The following is a 20993-nucleotide window of genomic DNA, read 5'->3' on the forward strand; positions in this document are numbered from 1 at the left end:
AAAGAAAAATCAGCCATAATTCTGTAACCCAGAGAATATCCATAGTAAAATATATTCTAATTTCTTATCAAATGTAGTTTGATAGGGAATTTTTTTGAACATAATCTGTTTTTATTAGGTTTTTGACTTGGTTTTTATTTAGCCCTGCCACACAGCTTGCTGGTCCCTGGATTAATAAACCTACACCTTCAGCAGTCAAAGCACTGGTGTTTGTGCATGCTAAGTCACTTTAGTCATGTTCAACTCTGTGACCCCATGGATTATAGCCCCCCAGGCTCCTCTGTCCATGGGATTCTCCAGGCAGGAATACTGGAGTGGGTTGCTGTGTCCTTCAGGGGATCTTCCTGATCCAGGGATTGAACCCACAGCTCTTGCATTGCAGGTGGAGTCTTTACTGCTGAGCCACCAGGGAAGCTCCCCTAACTACTGGACTGCCAGGGAATTCCCTTGTATTTTATAAATTGAATTTTAAATCTTTGGCTGTACTGCTTTCTTTATGGGACGCTCAAAGTCTATCCCACTCAAAGCTGCTTTTTTTAGGCGACAGGCTAAATGTTTTTATATAATTTTAAATAGCATAAGACTAACAGATGTATCACTGTATTTGAAAAGGAATAGTTAAGATGCTTGTGAATAATATTCTAGGGTGACAGTATTTAGTATGCCTGGCTTGTTTCAAAGCAAGTGTTGATATAGATCCTCGTTGTTCAATGCCAAGGATACTAGCTAGGTATGGCTAAACAGAATAAAAAATTCAGTTATTCAGTGCACTAGTCCCATTTTGGGTGCTCAGTAGCCACATATGGCTAGTGCTAACATGTTATCAGTCATGTACAGTATAAAGATATTTCCTCATCATAGTTTTGTTGGCCAGTGGTGATCTGTCTTTTAGTCACTAAGTCATATCCGACTCTTTTGCAATCCCATGGGCTATAGCCCACCATGCTACTCTGTCCATGGAATTTCCCAGGCTGTAGTAGAGTGGCTTGTCATTTTCTCCTCCAGGGGATCTTCCTGACCCAGGGATCAAACCCACATCTCCTGCATTGGCAGGTAGATTCTTTACTGCTGAGCCACCAGGGAAGCTCAATGCTGATTTAGATGCTGTCAAATAAAATGGTTTCAAGAACTGGAGATGAAAAGTTTTAGGAAGGGAAAACAACTGGTCATTTCAAAAATTTAAATAATCTTAGGAAGTCAGGAATAGACTGATACTTAAAAAAACAAAACCAGAAATAATAGGAAGAGCATGGCTACTCTTTAAGGGCTTGATGTCAGGTGCTTTAACACTGAACTACCAGGGAAGCCTATCATTAGGACAGCTTGAGCTAAGCCTGAATAATCACCTGGCAAGAATATTGGAATTGATCACTGTGAGGAATGAGTTTTTGTTGTTTTTAGCTGACCAGGGTTTGAAGTGTGGCATCTTAACCAGTAGACTGCTAGAGAAGTCCCAGGAATGTTTTAAAATACGCTCTAAGAGTCTATGAATAATACCTATGGAAAACAGCGAATTAAGAAAATGAATACTATTTCTGTAGTATGTTCATACCTCTCCACCCCCATCCCCCACTTCCATTCCTGTTTGGATTCTTTATGAGGTTTTTAATGAAAACTACTGTATAGTTTTTTCCTGTGTTACAAACCAAAGTGCTTAATATAAAGGAGTAGAGCAAGTGAATGTGGGAGAAAGTACTGGGAAAATGAGGAAGTTAGGTTCTTACCTAAGTGGACAGTGTTGACTACTGTAGATCCCAGAATTGTACCTTATGTACAAGTCTCTGTTTATTCATAATCAGATGTAGGTTATTTTTATAGTTTTATTTTTGTGTACAGATTTGCTTAACAATCACTCAATTTCTAGGCCAGGTTCTGGTAACTGAAGAGCCTTTATAAGTAGTTTATATTGTCTAGACCCGAGGTATGCAGCAAACCCAGTCTGGAGCAAAATGGGAAATAACATCTTTCTAAAGACAGGCTTAGAAATCCTAATCCAGTAATTTAAGATGTTTCCTTTCTCTGGTAGCAGGGCTGAATTATACCTGTAAGAAAACATTGAGACAGTTCACTAGAAAAGATAGTTGTATTAAGTGATGTATTTATGTACAACATATATTAATTCCAGAAGTCTTAAAACTAGCTTAGGGTAAAGATTAAGGTAATAGCATTCTCTTCAATGTCTGTTAGTCCTAAAAACTGGCCTTTTGTTTTCTTTTGTCCTTTTTTAATTTTTTCCCATTTCACCTCTGGAAGAGTTCATCAGAGGATAACTGAGTTATTTTGGCTTATAGCTACACATTTTCTGATGGAATTTTCTTTTAGAAGAAGTACACAAACTCTTAAGAACATTATGCATATAATGTAGCTTTCACACTAGTCACAGTAGTACTGTTTGCAGCTTTATGTTTTAAACCTGAACCTCACACCCAAGAGGTTAGTGAAATAAATTTCCAGAAGTGTTTTCAAATTCTTGAAAAATATTCTTTGATTACTTGGAAAAAACAAGTCTCATTAATGCTTTCAAATCAAACAGGTAACATTCCTTAAAAAATAGAGTGTACTTAAGTTTTTCAGTAATTATGGAAAATAATCCTACCTAGCTGCTAGGCCACCATTCACAGGGATAGCCAAGAAAACAGGGTACAGGCCACCGAAAACAAGACCAACCAGTCCACCTCGTGTTACGGTGCAGGTTTCACACTGCAGATCACCTAGGAAACAAATTAGTTCCGCAAATGGATATTCAAGCAAACACGTAAAGAACTCAAGGTCCCCTTATATGTATCAAAGATAGGCAATTTCAAGCAGTAATACAGTAAATGCATTTCTCAAGGCATGTTAAAAGGTATACATATGGGTAATTAAAAAAAGTAACTGATAAATGAGTAGTTAAAAAAAGTAACTGATAAAACCATTTTAGGGAAAATTCCCTAATTTGTTTTCTATTTGAATGTAATAGTTTGCACTGCCTCTGGTTTTCTTCATTTGTATTAGCAAACCCGGGCTAGTATTTTTGTCTTTAAGAAACTTTTAAACCCATGGGAAATCTGTTTTAACAATTTAATTCATCTTAAATTTTTACATTATATAGTCTGGTTTTATTTTTATAAAATTATTCATTTTCAAATTAGTACATGGTGCTAGAAAGTTAACTTATGTTTTCACTCATTCTGTTCACTTCATTGTTTCCCTGCATATCAAAATTCTTTCCACAGTGATCTTAGGGATTCAAACAAAATACTCATCCAATGTAAACAAATTTGAAGTACCACTTAAGAGAATTTAAATGGACTGCCTCCTTCCCTACTACCACCTGTGATAATTTTTTTTTTGAAATCATAAATCCTTTCATGATTTAGTTGTACTTGGAGTACTCAGCAAATATTGTGAACTGTCCAAAGGAAATCAAGTCTCCATGTATTTGATAACTACTGTACATACACACATTTGGTGCTCTTTGATTTACTACATAAAGTCTTGTTCCCACAAAATTTTTTTTCCCTTTAAGAAACTCCTATAATGTTAAGGCAGTCAACATTTTAAAAAAAGTTTCCAAGTATTTCTTACTAAGCACTGTGGGAAAGATAAGTTAGATAAAGGAAAGTATTTAGCATTACTGTGTATATCTATTTTACTTGTTTGGTAGACCATGCTAATATGAATTAATTGCTGCGTTATAGAGGCTAGCAAGGTTCAGTCTTACCCATCCAAGTCTGACAGACGTACGCCGTGACTACCTTAAATCATATAGCTACTTTAAGGATTGACATAAGGTACAAACTATACCAAAGTGAACTTACTGGTGATAGTGAAATAGAACTTACCTGTATTCAAAGGTAAACTTACAAAACCTTTGTAAGATACATTTGCTGTCAAAAATGGGATCACTGCCATTGGTAAGCCAGCAGCTATACGAGCCTGTGTCACATGTAAGATGCGTCGAAAAAGACTATTTGCTATTAGGCCACAGAGAGCAGCATTAAGTCCAACATATGTTGATCCATTTTCAAGCAGATTCCTGAATGGGTGAGAAAAAACAGTAACTTTTTGCTCTATCATGTATGTAAGCTCTCCAAGAACAATTCTGGCATGTGTTACAGAACTTAATCAGGATTTTAGGATCATATTTATATCTTAGAGCTCTGTAAAACAAATCTAAAATCACTGTCTTACATAGAGATTTTTATTCCAAAAGGTTCTGAATTTGGCCAACACATTAAGGATGCAGTGGTACAATTTGTTTTGTGATTTTGTAAAGGGTATTGGTATGGAAATTCCCCCTGCCCTGTGACCCCTGTATAGCAGGGAAGAACTTCTGAAGAGTCTGACTTAGATGCCTCTCTAGGCTCCTACAACGCCCAGTACTTAACTTCTGTAGCACAACACATTATAAAGCGGTACTGTCTGATCATAGATTTACATGTCAGCCTTCCCAACTAGCCTGTAAACAACTTGAAGACTGGCTACAAAGATACAAGTATCTTGGTTTCAACAGCACCTGACACACAGAAGGCATTCAATAAGGTGGAATTGATGTTCCCTATTAATCTTCCTTGAAGCATTAGAGTCAGGGTTAGGGGGCTGGAACAGTACTAACATTTAAGGGATCCTCTATGCCAGGCACATCACAAGAACTCATTGAAATAAAAATGATGCTTTGGGATAGTAAATGGTAAAACTGGTTTTGAAGCATGGTATGTATAAGTTTTAAAGTGCACATTCTATCCATTCTTTAGTTTCCGGGGAAAAAATAACCCTAAAACTGCTGAATATTGAAATACTCCAATTCAGACTCTTCTGAGTTTTAACTATAGTTTTAACTCTTTTACCACCTGCCTTGCCACCTGTAACAGGCATTTCAGTCTCTCAATTATTATTCTTAATTAGCCAGACTGACCATACAATACCCTCACTACTATGGTTAACACTCAAGACGGCTTTTCTAGGAATTTCTAATTGAGCTTTCTACATTGTATACGATAATACTTCTCTTACTGGTCACTTTGTAATCATAATGGTACTTGGCATTTAGTCACTGAGCACCTTACTGCATACAGCACACTTGGCTATGAAGGTACAAAAATTATCTACCTTCAGTGTCTTCATAGTTTATTAGTGAAGATTGAAAGATACATACACTTGAAATCTAACAGAAGTGTACTAAAACAGATGGCAGTACAAAGGAGGCAGTTTAGAAACTTAGGGTACATTAAGACAATATCTGTGATGAGGGCCTGGAGAACTACTGAACAGTAACATAAAACATGAATAGGAAAAGACCTGTGTATTTTTGTGGGAGCTAAGGGAGTGGGAAACTTAAGCATTTCCTCTAAAATACTGTTTTCATCATAACACTGTGAAATACCTATTATTTTCATTTTTAGTCATGGGAACAAATACTAAGGTAAATAACTTGCCCATATATATAATTATTATATACATTATAATATGTTGATATATTAATGCTGCTGCTGCTGCTGCTAAGTCACTTCAGTTGTGCCCGACTCTGCGATCCCATAGACGGCAGCCCACAAGGCTCCCCAGTCCCTGGGATTCTCCAGGCAAGAACACTGGAGTGGGTTGCCATTTCCTTCTCCAGTGCATGAAAGTGCAAAGTGAAAGTGAAGTTGCTCAGTTGTATCCAACTCTTAGCGACCCCATGGACGGCAGCCCACCAGGCTCCTCCATCCATGGGATTTTCCAGGCAAGAGTACTGGAGTGGGGTGCCACTGCCTTCTCCATATTAATGTTAAATATTAAAAATTACATAAATAAGTCCCTAAATATATCAAGGAGTGTAACTGGAATATGAATAGCACAGTCTGTGGTCTCCCAACCAGATTTTAATTTCCTGTGGCTTAAAGTCATGTTGTTTAGTTAATAATTCAATAGAAAATTGTTACCTAGCAGCGCCATAGCTGGTCACTGTTTCCAAAAAGTTTCTAATACAAATTAGAAACGTGAACTCAGGATTTTTTTGGAAAGATAAAAAATAACTAGATACATGATAAAATGAAATATAAGATCAGAAATAACAAGTGGCAATGAAATTTGTTACATGAAATTATTTTGTAGATTAGAAAGTGTAGTGTTTAATATTCAAGCTTAATACACTTAAGAACTTTTCAAATAACAAACCCATGCCTGGGAAATCCCATGGACTGAGGAGCCTGGGGGGCTACCGTCTATGGGATTGGAAAGAGTTGGACATGACTTTATCGACTAAGCAACAACTGATAATATAAGAAATAAGGATTCAAACAGAACTAGGATGCATAAAATAGAAACAGGAAAAATAGGGAACAAGGGAAAGATAAGGAGGTGCTGCCATTTGCCCTGCTCAGGTGCCAGGGACTGAAAACAGTTTACTTCTAAACTAAAGCTTGCTTTGCAGTTCTAGCTCACTTCCCCATTGCTTATTCTAATTTGGTGAAAGTCCCAATAGCACATCCTACTTCCTTCTCTTCAAGGCTGTCACATCTACCCGTCTTTGTGTCAGTCAGTGTGGCTTTCCCTTCTTTACTGGCCTGGAAACATGGGTACGTATCTTTTATTTGCTTAAAAAGGTTTTCTGTTTATCTCTGGAAAACAGTATCAGTGTGTGTGTGTGTGTGTGGTGGTGGGGAGGAGAGTTGGATATACAGCTTAAAAAAAATCTCACTTAAGTTCTTATTACTGCCCTTGTTTAGCTGGTGTCAGCAAGACTGGAATTTGTGCAAGATAGTAAGATTATACTTCCAAAATGTATTTCAAATCCATCCTTTTTTTCACTTCAAACTGCCACCACCACTCACTGGGATTACTATGCCAGTTTTCCTACTGGTCTTCCTTTTCTCTCCTACCTGAAATCTGTTTTCCAGAAAACAACTGGAATGTTCTTTGGAAATGTTAGCTGGGTCATTCCCTGTCAAAACTCTGTTTCTTCAACCTTATGCCCACTTCCCTAATACTTTAGCAACACTGGTTTCTCAAATATGAGAGACTGCTGTCCTGTTGCCTGTGCATATGCCATTCCTTCTCTGAGCTTCAGCTTAAATGGAATGTTAGAGTGGCTGCCTCCGAAGGAGATCTAAGAACAGTTTGTAGGGACTGCAATTCATTCAGTGTTGTCTTCAAAGATCAGCATGTTTCCTATATAAATTAATAATGCCTTAATGATCTTTTAGCCATGATCCCATTTCTCTGAAATTTCTTGTCTAGCTATGTATGTTACATGGCACTCTCAGACTGGTAAGTGTAGTAATGAATTGAGTCTGATAAGAGTGGTAATGAATTGAGAACACAGTTTTAAAATCTAAAATTTTGTTATTTAAATTAGATCCATAAATACATACATTTGTCTCTAAGCCAAATGGAAAAACAACTATTAGATATCCAAAGAAACGAATTTTAGCCTTGACTTCAAGTAAAATGGCTAATCTTTCTGGACCTGCCTTTCTCATCAATGCAAGAAAAATCTCAGTTTCTTTCTGATAGTGTATGTTATTTATAGTCAAACTAAATTGAAATGAATCAATGATGAAAATCCACCTGATAACAAGTTTTTTTTAAGTATAAGAAGGGATCTTACCGTTCTGCTTCTGGGAGTTGGTTAATTTTTCTGGCTATGATATCAGTTAAGTTCTCCTTGATGATAGTACCATCTGGTTCATGATTTTCCATCTTGAGCCTTAAATTAAAATGTCATTTTTCAATAATGTGTATTTATAGAAAAACAGCAAAAGGGCTTATAAAAGCCTTCTGAAGACCATAAATATTTAGTTTAAAAAAAATCAGCCATAGCTTATTATGGCTAATGGATGTTATGGCTAATTATCAGGCCATAGCTTGATAATCATCAATTTGATTATGAAACTGATTAGCATAAACACCTCTGCCTCCAAACCCCCACAATTCTATGTGAAACAGAAACCAGAACGTGGACGACAACACATGAAACTTTCAGAAAACACAGAACATTTTTGTGACCCTTAAAAATATTGCAAATCTGCAAGAAGCACTAACCATAAAATACATAATTTTAAAGTAGTATTAACCAGTTAAAATGAACTCATTCATAGATACCATAAAGATAAGCCAGTGGTAGAGAAAATGTTTGCAATATAACTGACAAAGGAGTCGTTGTTGGTACTCAGAATATGCAAAGTACTAGAAATCTGTAAGAAAAAGGCAACCAACTCAATAGAAAAATTGACAAAAGATGTTAATAGGCACTTCTCTTTGCAACCCTAAGGCCTGTAGCGTGCCAGGCTCTTCTGTCCAAGGGATTCTCCAGGCAAGAATACTGGAGTGGGTTGCTATTTCCTCCTCCCATGGATGTTCCCTACCCAGGGGTTGACCCTGTGTCTCCCATGGCTCCTGCCTCCCAGGTGGATTCTTTACCGCTGAGCCACCAGGGAATCCTGAATTTGAAGTTGTAACAAAGAGGAAAGCCAAACAGCCAATAAATAGGAAAATATGCTTAACCACTATAATCAGGGAAATAGAAATTAAATTTCAATTACTGCTAAGAATGTGGGGTAACGGAAACTCATATGCTGCCAGAAGCATAAACTATCCAATCTGGGTACAACCGGGCTTCCCTGGGGCTTCCCTTGTGGCTTAGCTGGTGAAGAATCCACCTGTAATGCGGGACACCTGAGTTGGGTAGATCCTGTGGAGAAAGGAAAGGCTACCTACTCCAGTATTCTGGCCTGGAGAATTCCATGGACAGAGGAGCCTGGTATGCTACAGTCCATGGGGTTGCAAAGAGTTGGACATGACTGAGCGACTTTCATTACAACCACTTTGGAAAAGCATTTGTTTAGTAGGTAGAAGACACTAGCAATTTCACCTATACCCTAGAGCAGAGGTCAGCAAACTTCTCTAAAGGGCCAGATAGTATATTTTAGGCTTTGTGGGTCACATAATGGTCTTTGTTGCATACTTAGAAAAATGAAACAATTTAAAAAATTTAAAAATATAAAACTCATTCTGGCTGGCTGCAAAGAAACAAATGATAACCTTCCTCTGGTCCACAGGCAGGTAGTTTGTTGACTTAGGCACTAGTTGAAGTGAGTAAGGGAGTAAGGGAATGGGTGAATGATAAATTTTAGCTTGAAGATTTAGTTCATTAGATTTAGCTCATATTTCAGGGCAGCAGAGTTAAGAAAAGCAAAAGTTCAGAAAGAATGTACTATATTATTAAGTAGTTTTCTTGGTTCACTATTCATTTGCTAGAAGATTAATTTATAACACTAACAAATATTACTGGGTAGCCATTAGATGCCTTGGGAAATGTTGAGTGCACTGAATTTCATAGCCTTCAAGTTAGGGCTTCGCTGATGGCTCAGTGGTAAAGAACCCACCTGCTAAGGCAGGAGATGTGGGTTTGATCCCTAGGTGGAGAAGATTCCCTGGAGGAGGAAGTGGCAACCCACTCCAATATTCTTGCCTGGGAATCCCATGAACAGAGGAGCCTGGCAGGCTACACAATGTAGCAACTAAACAAAGTTGAATTTATCCTAAGTACAGTGCAGGGTTGGAAATTAATGTCTAGATTTCCTGGACTCAAACTTTTTGAGGGCCTTGGTTACAGTAACATGATCTCTGATCTACAGGAACGCTGAATAATTTTATGTTGGCGGGGTGGTGGAAAGAGATACAAAAACAATCAAATTCAGTATATACAAGGTGTACAGTGTGTATGTCTGAAATGTTCCCCCAAAAAGTCCCGCCTAAGGCTATCACTAGTTTTCTGATCTATGCTCTGCATACTGCTGAGGTTCCTGCTGTGAGCTAGCCATTTCTAAAGTGTGGCTATTAAAAGTCACCCTTAATTTGGTCCACAATAGGTCACTGTATGTATCCTGGTTATTAATAATATATCCACACCTACGACAATGAGTGCCACGTTTAAATATTACAAACATTTCGAAAGCCTTTTGCATTAGTTTTCTAAGATAGCTCCCGAGACAGACAATGAGGAAAGTGGGGCCGATGAAAATTAAATTAGGCCAAGGTCACCCGGTAAATTGGCAGTAAACCTGGGATTAAGTTCAAGCACGGGTTTCCAACCTCTTCCCCTCCCCCGGCCCTGCCGCCAGAGGCTTAATTTAAATAGATCTTTTCTTCTAGGGTGGAAAGTATAGGGATGGTCGGACCGATGGAACCGACTCCCCTCCTCTCGTTGTGACTCAGTCCTGGGATCTCATTACCACGCTGCGGCAGAACAGAGCGTCATCCGCTGCGCATCTCTCAGTCCCCGCCGGCGCCCCTCTTCCTGAGCGCCGGTACCTTACGCGCTCCTCGGTGCAGCCGCGGCCTCCGCGGGTCTCCTCCGGCCCCGCGAGGGCTCACGCCACGCTCCACTCGAGTCGCCCGGGCGCGGCCATTTTGGGCGCCACGTGACCGGCCCGAGGCGGGCGCCGAGTCGGAGCCGGCGGCGGATTGGGTTTCCGGGGTCGAGGCTGCGCTCGGCCTTCCCGCAAGTGGGCGGTGCTCCGCCTCAGAGGCCGGCGGTTTGGGTAACGCGGAGGGTACCGGTTACAACCTGTCTGCACTTCTCAGGATACGGACTGGAAATTGTGAGATTTCAATGTGAAAACTGAGTGACCTGAAATCCGCCCCATTAGTTGAAACTTTTACCTTGGGTACGTTCCTTAAAATTTCCTGGCCAATAGTTTACATGTCGTGTACTGACATGAGGGCTATATATATATATGAAATTGCACAGCCCTCAGCATACGAGATAGGTCGTGGGTTAAAACGAAGTCTAAAATTACCTGAGATTTCTTTGCTCCATCGATTTTACGTTCTCCATTGGATCTTGAGCTCCTCTGGCGGTTTGGCTGATCATGCCACCATAATCTGAGCGCCTTGAAGAGCAGCAGGATCTTGTTTTCTCTGTATTGCTTATGAGAGGAGGATTAGGTGAATGAGGCAAAAGAAAAACTAGAGAGCAAAGGAGTCTTGTGGCTCCATCAGTCAGGACAATTGAGGACGAAAGTCTTGAACCAAACCTCTGAAGGCCTCTGTTTCCTGTCTCCTCGCATCCTCTTTCCTCACAAACCAAGCAGGAGCAGGGCTCTTTCCTCTGTTAAAAAGCAGGAGGGGAAACAGCCTCATTGGTTATTTTGTAAACCTGTGAGGATCCTGTTAAAGCTCTTGCCGAAATTGTTGGGAAAATAATTGAGCTTTATCTAAGGAGAAAGTGGTATACAAGATAAAGGAGGGGGGCGGACTTAATAGGAGACCTGAGCAGAAGACCTCTCCTCACCCCGTTCGCTGTGAGGGCTTTCAATTCAGTTCAGTTCAGTCGCTCAGTCGTGTCGACTCTTTGCGACTCCATGAATCGCAGCACGCCAGGCCTCCCTGTCCATCACCAACTCCCGGAGTTCACCCAAACTCATGTCCATCCAGTCGGTAATGCCATCCAGCCATCCGTCGTCCCCTTCTCCTCCTGCCTCCAATCCCTCCCAGCATCAGAGTCTTTTCCAATGAGTCAACTCTTCGCATGAGGTGGCCAAAGTACTGGGAGTTTCAGCTTTAGCATCAGTCCTTCCAAAGAACACCCTGGTCTCCTTTAGAATGGACTGGTTGGATCTCCTTGCAGTCCAAGGGACTCAAGAGTCTTCTCCAACACTACAGTTCAAAAGCATCAATTCTTTGGCGCCCAGCTTTCTTCACAGTCCAACTCTCACATCCATACATGACCACTGGAAAAACCATAGCCTTGACTAGATGGACCTTTGTTGGCAAAGTAATGTCTCTGCTTTTCAATATGCTATCTAGGTTGGTCATAACTTTCCTTCCAAGGAGTAAGCATCTTTTAATTTCATGGCTGCAATCACCATCTGCAGTGATTTTGGAGCCCCCAAAAATAAAGTCTGGCACTGTTTCCACTGTTTCCCCGTCTATTTCCCATGAAGTGATGGGACTGGATGCCATGATCTTCGTTTTCTGAATGTTGAGCTTTAAGCCAACTTTTTCACTCCTCTTTCACTTTCATCAAGAGGCTCTTCAGCAAGTTCCTCTTCACTTTCTGCCATAAGGGTGGTGTCATCTGCATATCTGAGGTTATTGATATTTCTCCCAGCAGTCTTGATTCCAGCTTGTGCTTCTTCCAGCCCAGTGTTTCTCATGATGTACTCTTATCGTAAGCAGGGTGGCAATATACAGCCTTGATGTACTCCTTTTCCTATTTGGAACCAGTCTGTTGTTCCACGTCCAGTTCTAACTGTTGCTTCCTGACCTGCATATAGGTTTCTCAAGAGGCAGGTCAGGTGCTCTGGTATTCCCATCTCTTTCAGAATTTTCCACAGTTTATTGTGATCCACACAGTCAAAGGCTTTGGCATAGTCAATAAAGCAGAAATAGATGTCTTTCTGGAACTCTCTTGCTTTTTTGATGATCCAGTGGATGTTGGCAATTTGATCTCTGGTTCCTCTGCCTTTTCTGTAAACCAGTTTGAACATCTGGAGAGGGCTTTATCTACTGTCAAACTGTAGCTTGTCAGTGAACCAGAAAATAAAAACAGGCCCTCATATATGGAGGTGGAAAGTGGGTGTGCATCCCAGCTGGAAAGTTTACGAGGTAAGTGAGAAAGTTTGGGAAAACCAGATTGTGTGTGTGTGTGTGTACGTGTGTGTGTGCATGCGAGTGCGTTTTCCCCTAACACTCTATACTCTTATTCCAATGTAATTTTCAATGGTTTTAAGCTAATTTGAAGTTAATAAGTGTGAGTGCTGTACAATATCTGAAGCAAGCCATTCTAGATTAATAAAAGCAATTTTTTTTCATTGAGATTTTATAAAAAACTGTTCTTTCAAGACAGGATGAAATGTCAAATTCATCAGATTTATTGTCTTAAATTGTTCATAGTTTTTCTTTTATTTTTCTCTAAAATCTGTAGTGAGGCCACATTTCTTTCTTATTATTGGTCATTGTGTCTTCTCTTTTTTATGTCTGATAGTTGGGCTAGTGGTGTGTAATTTTTTTAATCTTCTCAACTAGTTTCATATTTAATTGATTTGTTTGTTTTGCTTTTTTCTGTTTTCAATTTGATTGTATTCTGCTCTGTTCTATCTTTTTTCCTTTCTTATTCCTGCCTGAGATTTAAGTTGGTCCTCTTTTTGTAATTTCTTAAGGAGGAAGCTAAGATCATTGGTGTGAAATCTTTTTCTACTCCATATGTGAGTTTAATGCTATGAATTTCCCTCCAAGTACTGCTTTAATTCCCTGGTGGCTCAGTGGTAAAGAATCTGCCTGCTAATGCAGGAGACACTGGTTTGATCCTAGGATTGGGAAGATCCCTTGGAGAAGGAAATGGGAACTCACTCCAGTATTCTTGCCTGGGAAATCCTGTGGACAGAGGAGCCTGGCAGGTTACAGTCCATGGGGCCCCAAAAGAGTTGGAGACAGCTTAGTGACTAAACAACAACAGATTTTGAAACACTGTTCACTCTTTTAGTTTAGTTTCAAATATTTCTAAATTCTCTCTTCTATTTTCTTTGTCCTGTGAGTTTCTTGGAAGTGTGTTACTTTCCTAATAGTTCAATTTTTTGAATACCTTTCTGTTATTGATTTCTAATTCTATTCCACTGTGGTCAGAGAATATACTTTGTATGACTTGATCCTTTTAAATTTATTGGTATTTATAGCCCAGATTCTGGTCCATCTGTGTAAATGTTTCATATGTGATTAAAAAGAATGTATATGCAGCTGCTGTGCCAAATTTTCAAAAACATCAATACCATAAGTTGATTGATAGTGAAGAATTCTTTATTCTTTCTGAATTTCAACCAACTTGTTCTATCAATGATTGAGAGAAGGTTATTGAAATCTCTAGTATGGGAATTGTTCTGTTTCTCCTTTCATTTCTATCAGCTCTTGCTTTATGTATTTTGAAGCTTCATTATTATATGAATAAACATTTATCTCTGTATCATTATGAAATAACCTTCTTAATAATTGGTAATATGCTTTGCTTTGCACTTTAATTTAACATTAACATAGCCACTCCAATAGCTTTTGTTTCTTGTTTTTTTGTTCACACCACGTGGCATGCAGGTTCTTAGTTCCACGACCAGGAATTGAACCCTGTGCCCCCTGTGCTGGAAGCATGGAATCTAACCACTGGACTCCCAGGTAGGTCCCTCCAAGAAGTTTCTTTTGATTAGTGTCTAGTCAAGGCCATGGTTTTTCCAGTGGTCATGTGTGGATGTGAGAGTTGGACTGTGAGGAAAGCTGAGTGCCAAAGAATTGATGCTTTTGAACTGTGGTGTTGGAGAAGACTCTTGAGAGTCCCTTGGACTGCAAGGAGATCCAACCAGTCCATCCTAAAGGAGACCAGTCCTGGGTGTTCATTGGAAGGACTGATGCTGAAGCTGAAACTCCAATACTTTGGCCACCTCATGCGAAGAGCTAACTCATTGGAAAAGACCCTGATGCTGGGAGGGATTGGAGGCAGGAGGAGAAGGGGACGACAGAGGATGAGATGGCTGGATGGCATCACCGACTCGATGGACATGAGTCTGGGTGAACTCCAGGAGTTGGTGATGGACAGGGAGGCCCGGCGTGCTGCAGTTCATGGGGTCGCAAAGAGTCGGACACGACTGAGCAACTGATATGAACTGAACTGAACATGACATAGCTTTTCCCATTGTTTCACTTTTAATCTATTTGTGTTTTTATGCTTAATGTAGGCTTCTTGTAGATAGTATATAATTGGATATTGTTTTTTAAAAATTGAAATCGACAATTTCTTACTTTTAATGAAGAAGGTGTCTAAGCCATTTATATTTAAAATGATTTTTATATTCTTGGGTCTTAAATCTATCATCTTGCTGTTAATATTTGTTTTCTATTTGTTTCATATGTTCTACATTCCCCTTCCTTTTCTTCTGCCTTTATTTTTTGAACTGAATATTTTAAAATTCTATTTTATTTCTTCGTTGGCCTATTAGGTATAATTCTTTTAGAAACTGGTAGCAGTTGCTTTAGCATATACTGTCTACCTCTCTATTAGTTTAGACAGGCTACCAGAAAAGTACCACAGGCTTTGTGGCTTAAAATAACAAATGTATTCACTCACTATTTTGGAGGCTAGAAGTCTGAAATCAGTGTATTGGCTAGGTTAGTTCCTTCTGGAAGTGCTGAAGGACAGTCTGTTCTATGCTCCCTTCCTTCTGGTGGTCTCTAGCAATGCTTAGTGTCTCTTCACCTGTAGAAGTATCGCCACAATCTCTGCTTTTATTTTCATATGGTGGTTCTCCTTGTGTCTTTGTGACTTACTATGGCCTTTCCCTCTGTGTATGTCTGTGTACCCAAATTTCTCTTATCGTATAAGGACACCATTGGTTAAGTGTTCACCCTAATCCAATATACCTCATTTTAACTTAAATCTTCAAAGATGCTAATTCCAAATAAGGATACATTCACAGGTACTGGGGATTAGAACTTGAAAATGTATTTGGGTGGGGATCACAAATCAACTCACAACAATATATTTAACTTGTCACAGTCCATCTTATCTGCCTCTTGAGAAATCTGTATGCACATCAAAAAGCAACAGTTAGAACAGACATGGAACAACAGGCTGGTTCCAAATTGGGAAAGGAGTACATCAAGGCTGTATATTGTCACCCTGCTTATTTAACTTCTATGCAGAGTACATCATGTGAAATGCTGGGCTGGATGAAGCACAAGCTGGAATCAAGATTGCCAGGAGAAATATGAATAACCTCACATATGCAGATAACACCACCTTTATGGAAGAAAGTGAAGAGGAACTTGCTGAAGAGCCTCTTGATGAAAGTGAAAGAGGAGAGTGAAAAAGTTGACTTAAAACTCAACATTCAAGAAATGAAGATCATGGCATCAGGTTCCATCACTTCATGGCAAATAGACAGGGAAACAATGGAAACAGTGCCAGACTTTATTTTTTGGGGCTCCAAAATCACTGCAGATGGTGACTGCAGCCATGAAATTAAAAGACACTTGCTCTTTGGAAGAAAAGCTATGACCAACCTAGACAGCATATTAAAATATTAACAAGCAAAGACATTACTTTGCTGACAAAGGTCCATCTAGTCAAAGCTATGGTTTTTCCAGTGGTCATGCATGGATTTGAGAGTTGGACTATAAAGAAAGCTGAGCGCCAAAGAATTGATGCTTTTGAACTGTGGTGCTGGAGAAGACTCTTGAGAGTCCCTTGGACAGGAAGGAGATCCAACCAGTCCATCCGAAAGGAAATCAGTCCTGAATATTCATTGGAAGGACTGATGCTGAAGCTGAAACACCAATACTTTGGCTACCTGATGCGAAGAACTGACTCATTTGAAAGGCCCCTGATGCTGGGTAAGACTGAAGGCGGGAAGAGAAGGGGACGACAGAGACTGAGATGGTTGGATGGCATCACTGACTTGACGGATAAGAGTTTGAGTGAACTCTGGGAGTTGGTGATGGACAGGGAGGCCTGGCGTGCTGTAGTCCATGGGGTTGCTAAGAGTTGGACATGACTGAGCGACTGAATTGAACTGATCTTCAAGTGATATTTTACCACTTTACAAGTGAGAATGTTACCATGGTATACTTTCATTTCTTCTCAGTCTTTGTATTATTGTTTTCATACATTTGCTTCCATACATGTTATAAACTACACACCACATAACCATTTTTTGATGTCAGTAGTGATTTGTCTGTGAAATAAATTTAAAACTAAGAAAATTTATATTTATCCACATATTTTCAATCTCTAGTGTTTTTCTTTTTCTTTTTTTTAATAGATTTATTTACATCTGGTATCATTCTATCCAAAGTATTATTTTAGAAAGCAAATCTTTTGGTGGTGAAATCTTTCACATTTTGCAAGTCTAAATAGTATTTGGCTCTAGTTTTAAAAATTGTGGTAAAAAACCGTATCACTAAATTTACCATGTTTTCCACCTTAAAGTGTATAGTTTAGTAGCGTTAGGTACGTTCACATTGTTAAGCAATATATCTCTAGAACTTTTTCATTTTGCAACCCTGAAACTCTGTACCCACTAGATGCTAATTACTCCTCTTCACTCCCCTCAGCCCTTGGTAACTACCTTTCTGTTTTCTGTTTCTATGAGTTTGACTACTTTATATACTTTATGTGAGTGGAATCATACATTATTTGTCATTTTGTGACTGATGTATTTTATTTAGGACAGTGTCCCTGAGTTTTATCCATTTTATAGCATGTGACAGGATTTCCATCATTTTTTAAGAGTGAATAATATTACAGTTTGGGGCTTCCCTGGTGGCTCAGACAGTAAAGAATCTGCCTGCAATGTGAAAGGCCTAGGTTCGATCCCTGGGTTGGGAAGATCCCCTGGAGAAGGAAATGAAAACCCACTCCAGTATTCTTTCCTGGGAAATCCCATGGACAGAGGAGCCTGGCAGGCTACATTCCATGAGATCACAAAGAGTCAACACAACTGAGCGACTAACACTTTAACTTCACTTTCAGTATTATAGTTTATGCATATATGTGTGTGTGTGTATGCATATATCACAATATCTTTTTAAAATTATTTATTTTGACTGTGTTGAGTCTTCGTTGCTACATGTAGGTTCTTTGTTGTGGTGTGTGGGCTTCCCTAGTTGCTACTTATGGGCTTAGTTATGTGGGATCATAGCATCACTGACTCAATGGACGTGAATTTGAGCAAACTCTGGGAAACAGTGAAGGACAGGGAAGCCTGGCTTGCTGCAATCCATGAGGTTGCAAAGAGTTGGACATGACTTAGTGACTGAATGACAACAATATGCCCCTGTACAGAGATCGCCCCTGGATCCCCTACATTGGGAGCACAGAGTACTGGGCCACCAGGGAAGTCACTACACCACAATTTCTTTATCCATTCTTCTTTTGATGGATGTTTGGGTTGCTTCACTTGGTTGTTGTGAATAATGTTGTGATGGATATTGGTGTGTAAATATCTCTTCAGCATCTTGCTCTGAAGTCTATTGAGCTGTATACCTGGAAGTGATGTTGGTAAGAAAGTAAATCTTAAAAGTTCCCATTCCTAGAAAAAAAATTATACATGTATGTGGTGATGGAGATTACCTAGACTTATTGTGGTAATCATTTGGAAATATATACATGTATTAAATCATTATGTTGTGTACCTGAAACTAATATGATGTTGTATGTCAATTATGTCTTTTTTAAAAAGTTTTTTAGCTGCATATAGTTTACAATGTTTCAGGTACAGTGAAGTGATTCAGTTATACATATATAATAAATACATACATGCTTTTTTTCCAAATACTTTTTTTTTCCAAATACTTTTCTACGATGGTTTATTACAAAATATTGACTATGACTTCTTGTGCTCTGCCATAGCTCTTCATTGTCTGTCTGTCTTATATATAGTAGTGTGTATCTGTGAATCCCAAATTCCTAATGTATTCCTCCTCTTCTTCCCTTTTTGGTAACCATAGGTTTGTTTTTTGTCTGTGAGTCTATTTCTGTTTTGTAAATAAGTTCATTTGTATCATTGTTTTGGATTCCACATGGAAGTGATATCATATGATATTTGTCTTTCTGTTTCTGACTTTACTTAGTATGATAATAATGATACTGTAAATTTTGTCGTTATGAAAAGAGAAACCAAAGTGTAAATACATGATTAAAACTTTGTCTTTTACCCTAAAATATAAATACATAGGAGTTTCTGTGTTCAAAGAGGGGAAAAAAATAAAGACTGTTTTTGTCAGCTGTGGTGAATGTGACTTCTGTGTAACTCGCCATAGAAAGGGTGGAGCGTCAGAGGAGAGGTAAGTCTTGCAGTTGGATATATGCAGCAAGGACGTGCAGGAGGGTGTGTGGTGCTTCACTTCTACCAACAGTGACATGAATTGGTTCAAGTACAGTACAAAGGATTTGGTTTATACTAAACAAAGTGAATATATTTGGATTGAAATTTGAGGGATTTTAGTTATACCTATTGATGAAACAGACTTTAATTTTAGTGTAATATATATTGAAAACAGTGTCAGACTTTATTTTTTGTGCTCCAAAATCACTGCAGATGGTGATTGTAGCCATGAAATTAAAAGACACTTACTTCTTGGAAGGAAAGTTATGACCAACCTAGATGGCATATTAAAAAGCAGAGACATTACTTTGTCAACAAAGGTCCTTCTAGTCAAGGCTATGGTTTTTCCAGTGGTCAGGTATGGATGTGAGAGTTGGACTGTGAAGAAAGCTGAGTACTGGAGAATTGATGCTTTTGAACTGTGGTGTTGGAACTCTTATGAGTCCCTGGGACTGCAAGGAGATCCAACCAGTCCATCCTAAAGGAGACCAGTCCTGGGTGTTCATTAGAATGACTGATGCTGAAGCTGAAACTCCAATACTTTGGCCACCTCATGCGAAGAGCTAACTCATTGGAAAAGACCCTGATGCTGGGAGGGATTGGGGGCAGGAGGAGAAGGGGACGACAGAGGATGAGATGGCTGGATGGCATCACCAACTTGATGGACATGAGTCTGGGTGAACTCCGGGAGTTGGTGATGGACAGGGAGGCCTGGCGTGCTGCGGTTCATGGGATCGCAAAGAGACGGACACGCAAAGAGTGAACTGAACTGAACTGAATATGTATTGACAGAATATGTTTGGGTAATGTACATATATATATTGAATAATAAACTTGAAAAAAGAGTACAGTGTTTAATTTCCATATATTTGTGGTTTTCCTGTTTTTCTTCTACTATTTATTTCCAGTTTCATTTCATTGTAGCCAGAGGAGATACTTTGTATAATTTCAGTCTTCTTAATTGTGTAAAAGCCTGTTTTGTAGTTTAACATGTTATCTGTCTTGAGAATGTTTTTATATTTTGATTCTCTTCTCATTTTCCCTTCTGTAAATTATATAGGTATTTTCTTTGTGATTACCATTCCAATGACTTGAAACATCTTAAAATTATAACAATCTATTTTAAACTGATACTGACTTCAGTTTCCTATAAAATCTGTCTTCCTTTATATCTCTTCCTTTCTCATTACAGGCACACCTGGGAGATTGTGACTTTGGTTCCAGACCACCTTAATAAAGCACATATCACAGTAAAGCAAATCATACAAATTGTTTGGTTTACCAGTGCGTATTAAAGTTACATTTACACTGTATATAGTCTGTTAAGTGTGCGATAGTATTATGTCTTTAAAAACAATGTACATGTCTTAAAATACCTTATTGCTGAAAAATGCTATCATCTGAGTCTTCAGTGAATTATCTTTTTCAGGTGATGGGTTTGAAATATTGCAAGAATTAGTAAACTGTGACAGAAAGACATGAAGAGAGTAAATACTGTTGGAAAAATGGTGTCTGACTGGGTTGCTACAAATCTTCAATTTGTACAAAACAAAGTATCTACAAAGCACAATAAAGCAATAAAATGAGGTATGCTTATATATGTTATTGATGATAGTTACTTCTTTTATATTGCATACCAGTAACAAATTTACAATTTTTATGCTTTTGTATCTTAAATTCTATATTAGATTGTAAAGTGATTTACACATATACATTATCACACTACAGAATACTTACCTTTACCAGGGAGTGTTATACTTTTGGATGGTTTTGTGTTGTTGCTTATAGTCTTTTTGCTTTAACTGGAAGGATTCCCTTCAGCATTTTGTAGGGCAGGTCTAGTGGTAAGGAACGTCCTCAACTTTGGTTTTTGTAGGAAATTATTTCTCCTTTGTTTTTTGAAGAACAGTTCCCCAAGTTATGGTATTATTGGTTGGCATTTTTTTCTTTCAGTACTTTAAATATATCATCTTACTCCTTTCCAGCCTACAGAGTTTTCACTGAGAAATCTGCTTATAATCTACTAGTAGCCCCTTTGTACATAACAAGTTGCTTTTCCCTGGCTGCTTTTAAGATCCTTTGCCTGTGACTTTTGACAGTTTGATTATAATGTCTGTAGATTTGCAAACTGGCCTCTACACAAGGAGGACAAGGAGAGACTGA

At 38.8% G+C, this 20993-nt stretch overlaps 1 protein-coding gene and 1 long non-coding RNA gene across 4 annotated transcripts; one reads left to right on the plus strand and one right to left on the minus strand.

Moving 5' to 3' along the window:
- Positions 1 to 1800: 1800 nt before the first annotated feature.
- TMEM126A (transmembrane protein 126A) lies at positions 1801 to 10418 on the minus strand. Of its 3 annotated transcripts, none has more exons than XM_005888485.3 (5): positions 10276 to 10418; positions 7571 to 7669; positions 3825 to 4018; positions 2597 to 2711; positions 1801 to 2042 (listed from the first exon to the last, which is right to left on the minus strand). In XM_005888485.3, exons 2-5 carry the CDS (start codon positions 7660 to 7662, stop codon positions 1850 to 1852), a joined length of 594 nt encoding a protein of 197 aa, XP_005888547.2. In that variant the 5' UTR covers positions 7663 to 7669; positions 10276 to 10418; the 3' UTR covers positions 1801 to 1849. The 3 variants fall into 3 exon arrangements, with proteins under 3 accessions (XP_005888547.2, XP_070221317.1, XP_014336811.2); XM_070365216.1 differs by having other exon boundaries at positions 10200 to 10378; XM_014481325.2 differs by having other exon boundaries at positions 10197 to 10378.
- Positions 10419 to 10496: 78 nt separating this feature from the next.
- LOC138986252 (uncharacterized) lies at positions 10497 to 18734 on the plus strand. Its single transcript, XR_011463112.1, has 2 exons — positions 10497 to 10631; positions 12447 to 18734. It is a non-coding gene; the product is annotated as an uncharacterized lncRNA (long non-coding RNA).
- The last annotated feature ends 2259 nt before the right edge of the window (positions 18735 to 20993 follow it).

The sequence above is a fragment of the Bos mutus genome, chromosome 29 (genome assembly GCF_027580195.1).
Source record: "Bos mutus isolate GX-2022 chromosome 29, NWIPB_WYAK_1.1, whole genome shotgun sequence".
In the NCBI taxonomy this organism is placed as follows: Eukaryota; Metazoa; Chordata; class Mammalia; order Artiodactyla; family Bovidae; genus Bos; species Bos mutus.

Excerpts from the sequence above, each read along its gene's own strand:
- TMEM126A (XM_014481325.2), bottom strand. The coding sequence starts at position 10,222 with ATGACGCTCTGTTCTGCCGCAGCGTG. Across the intron at positions 7,670-10,196 it reads CTCTGTTCTGCCGCAGCGTG|GCTCAAGATGGAAAATCATG; the intron begins GTAATGAGATCC and ends TTTTAATTTAAG. Across the intron at positions 4,019-7,570 it reads CAACTCCCAGAAGCAGAACG|GAATCTGCTTGAAAATGGAT; the intron begins GTAAGATCCCTT and ends TCACCCATTCAG.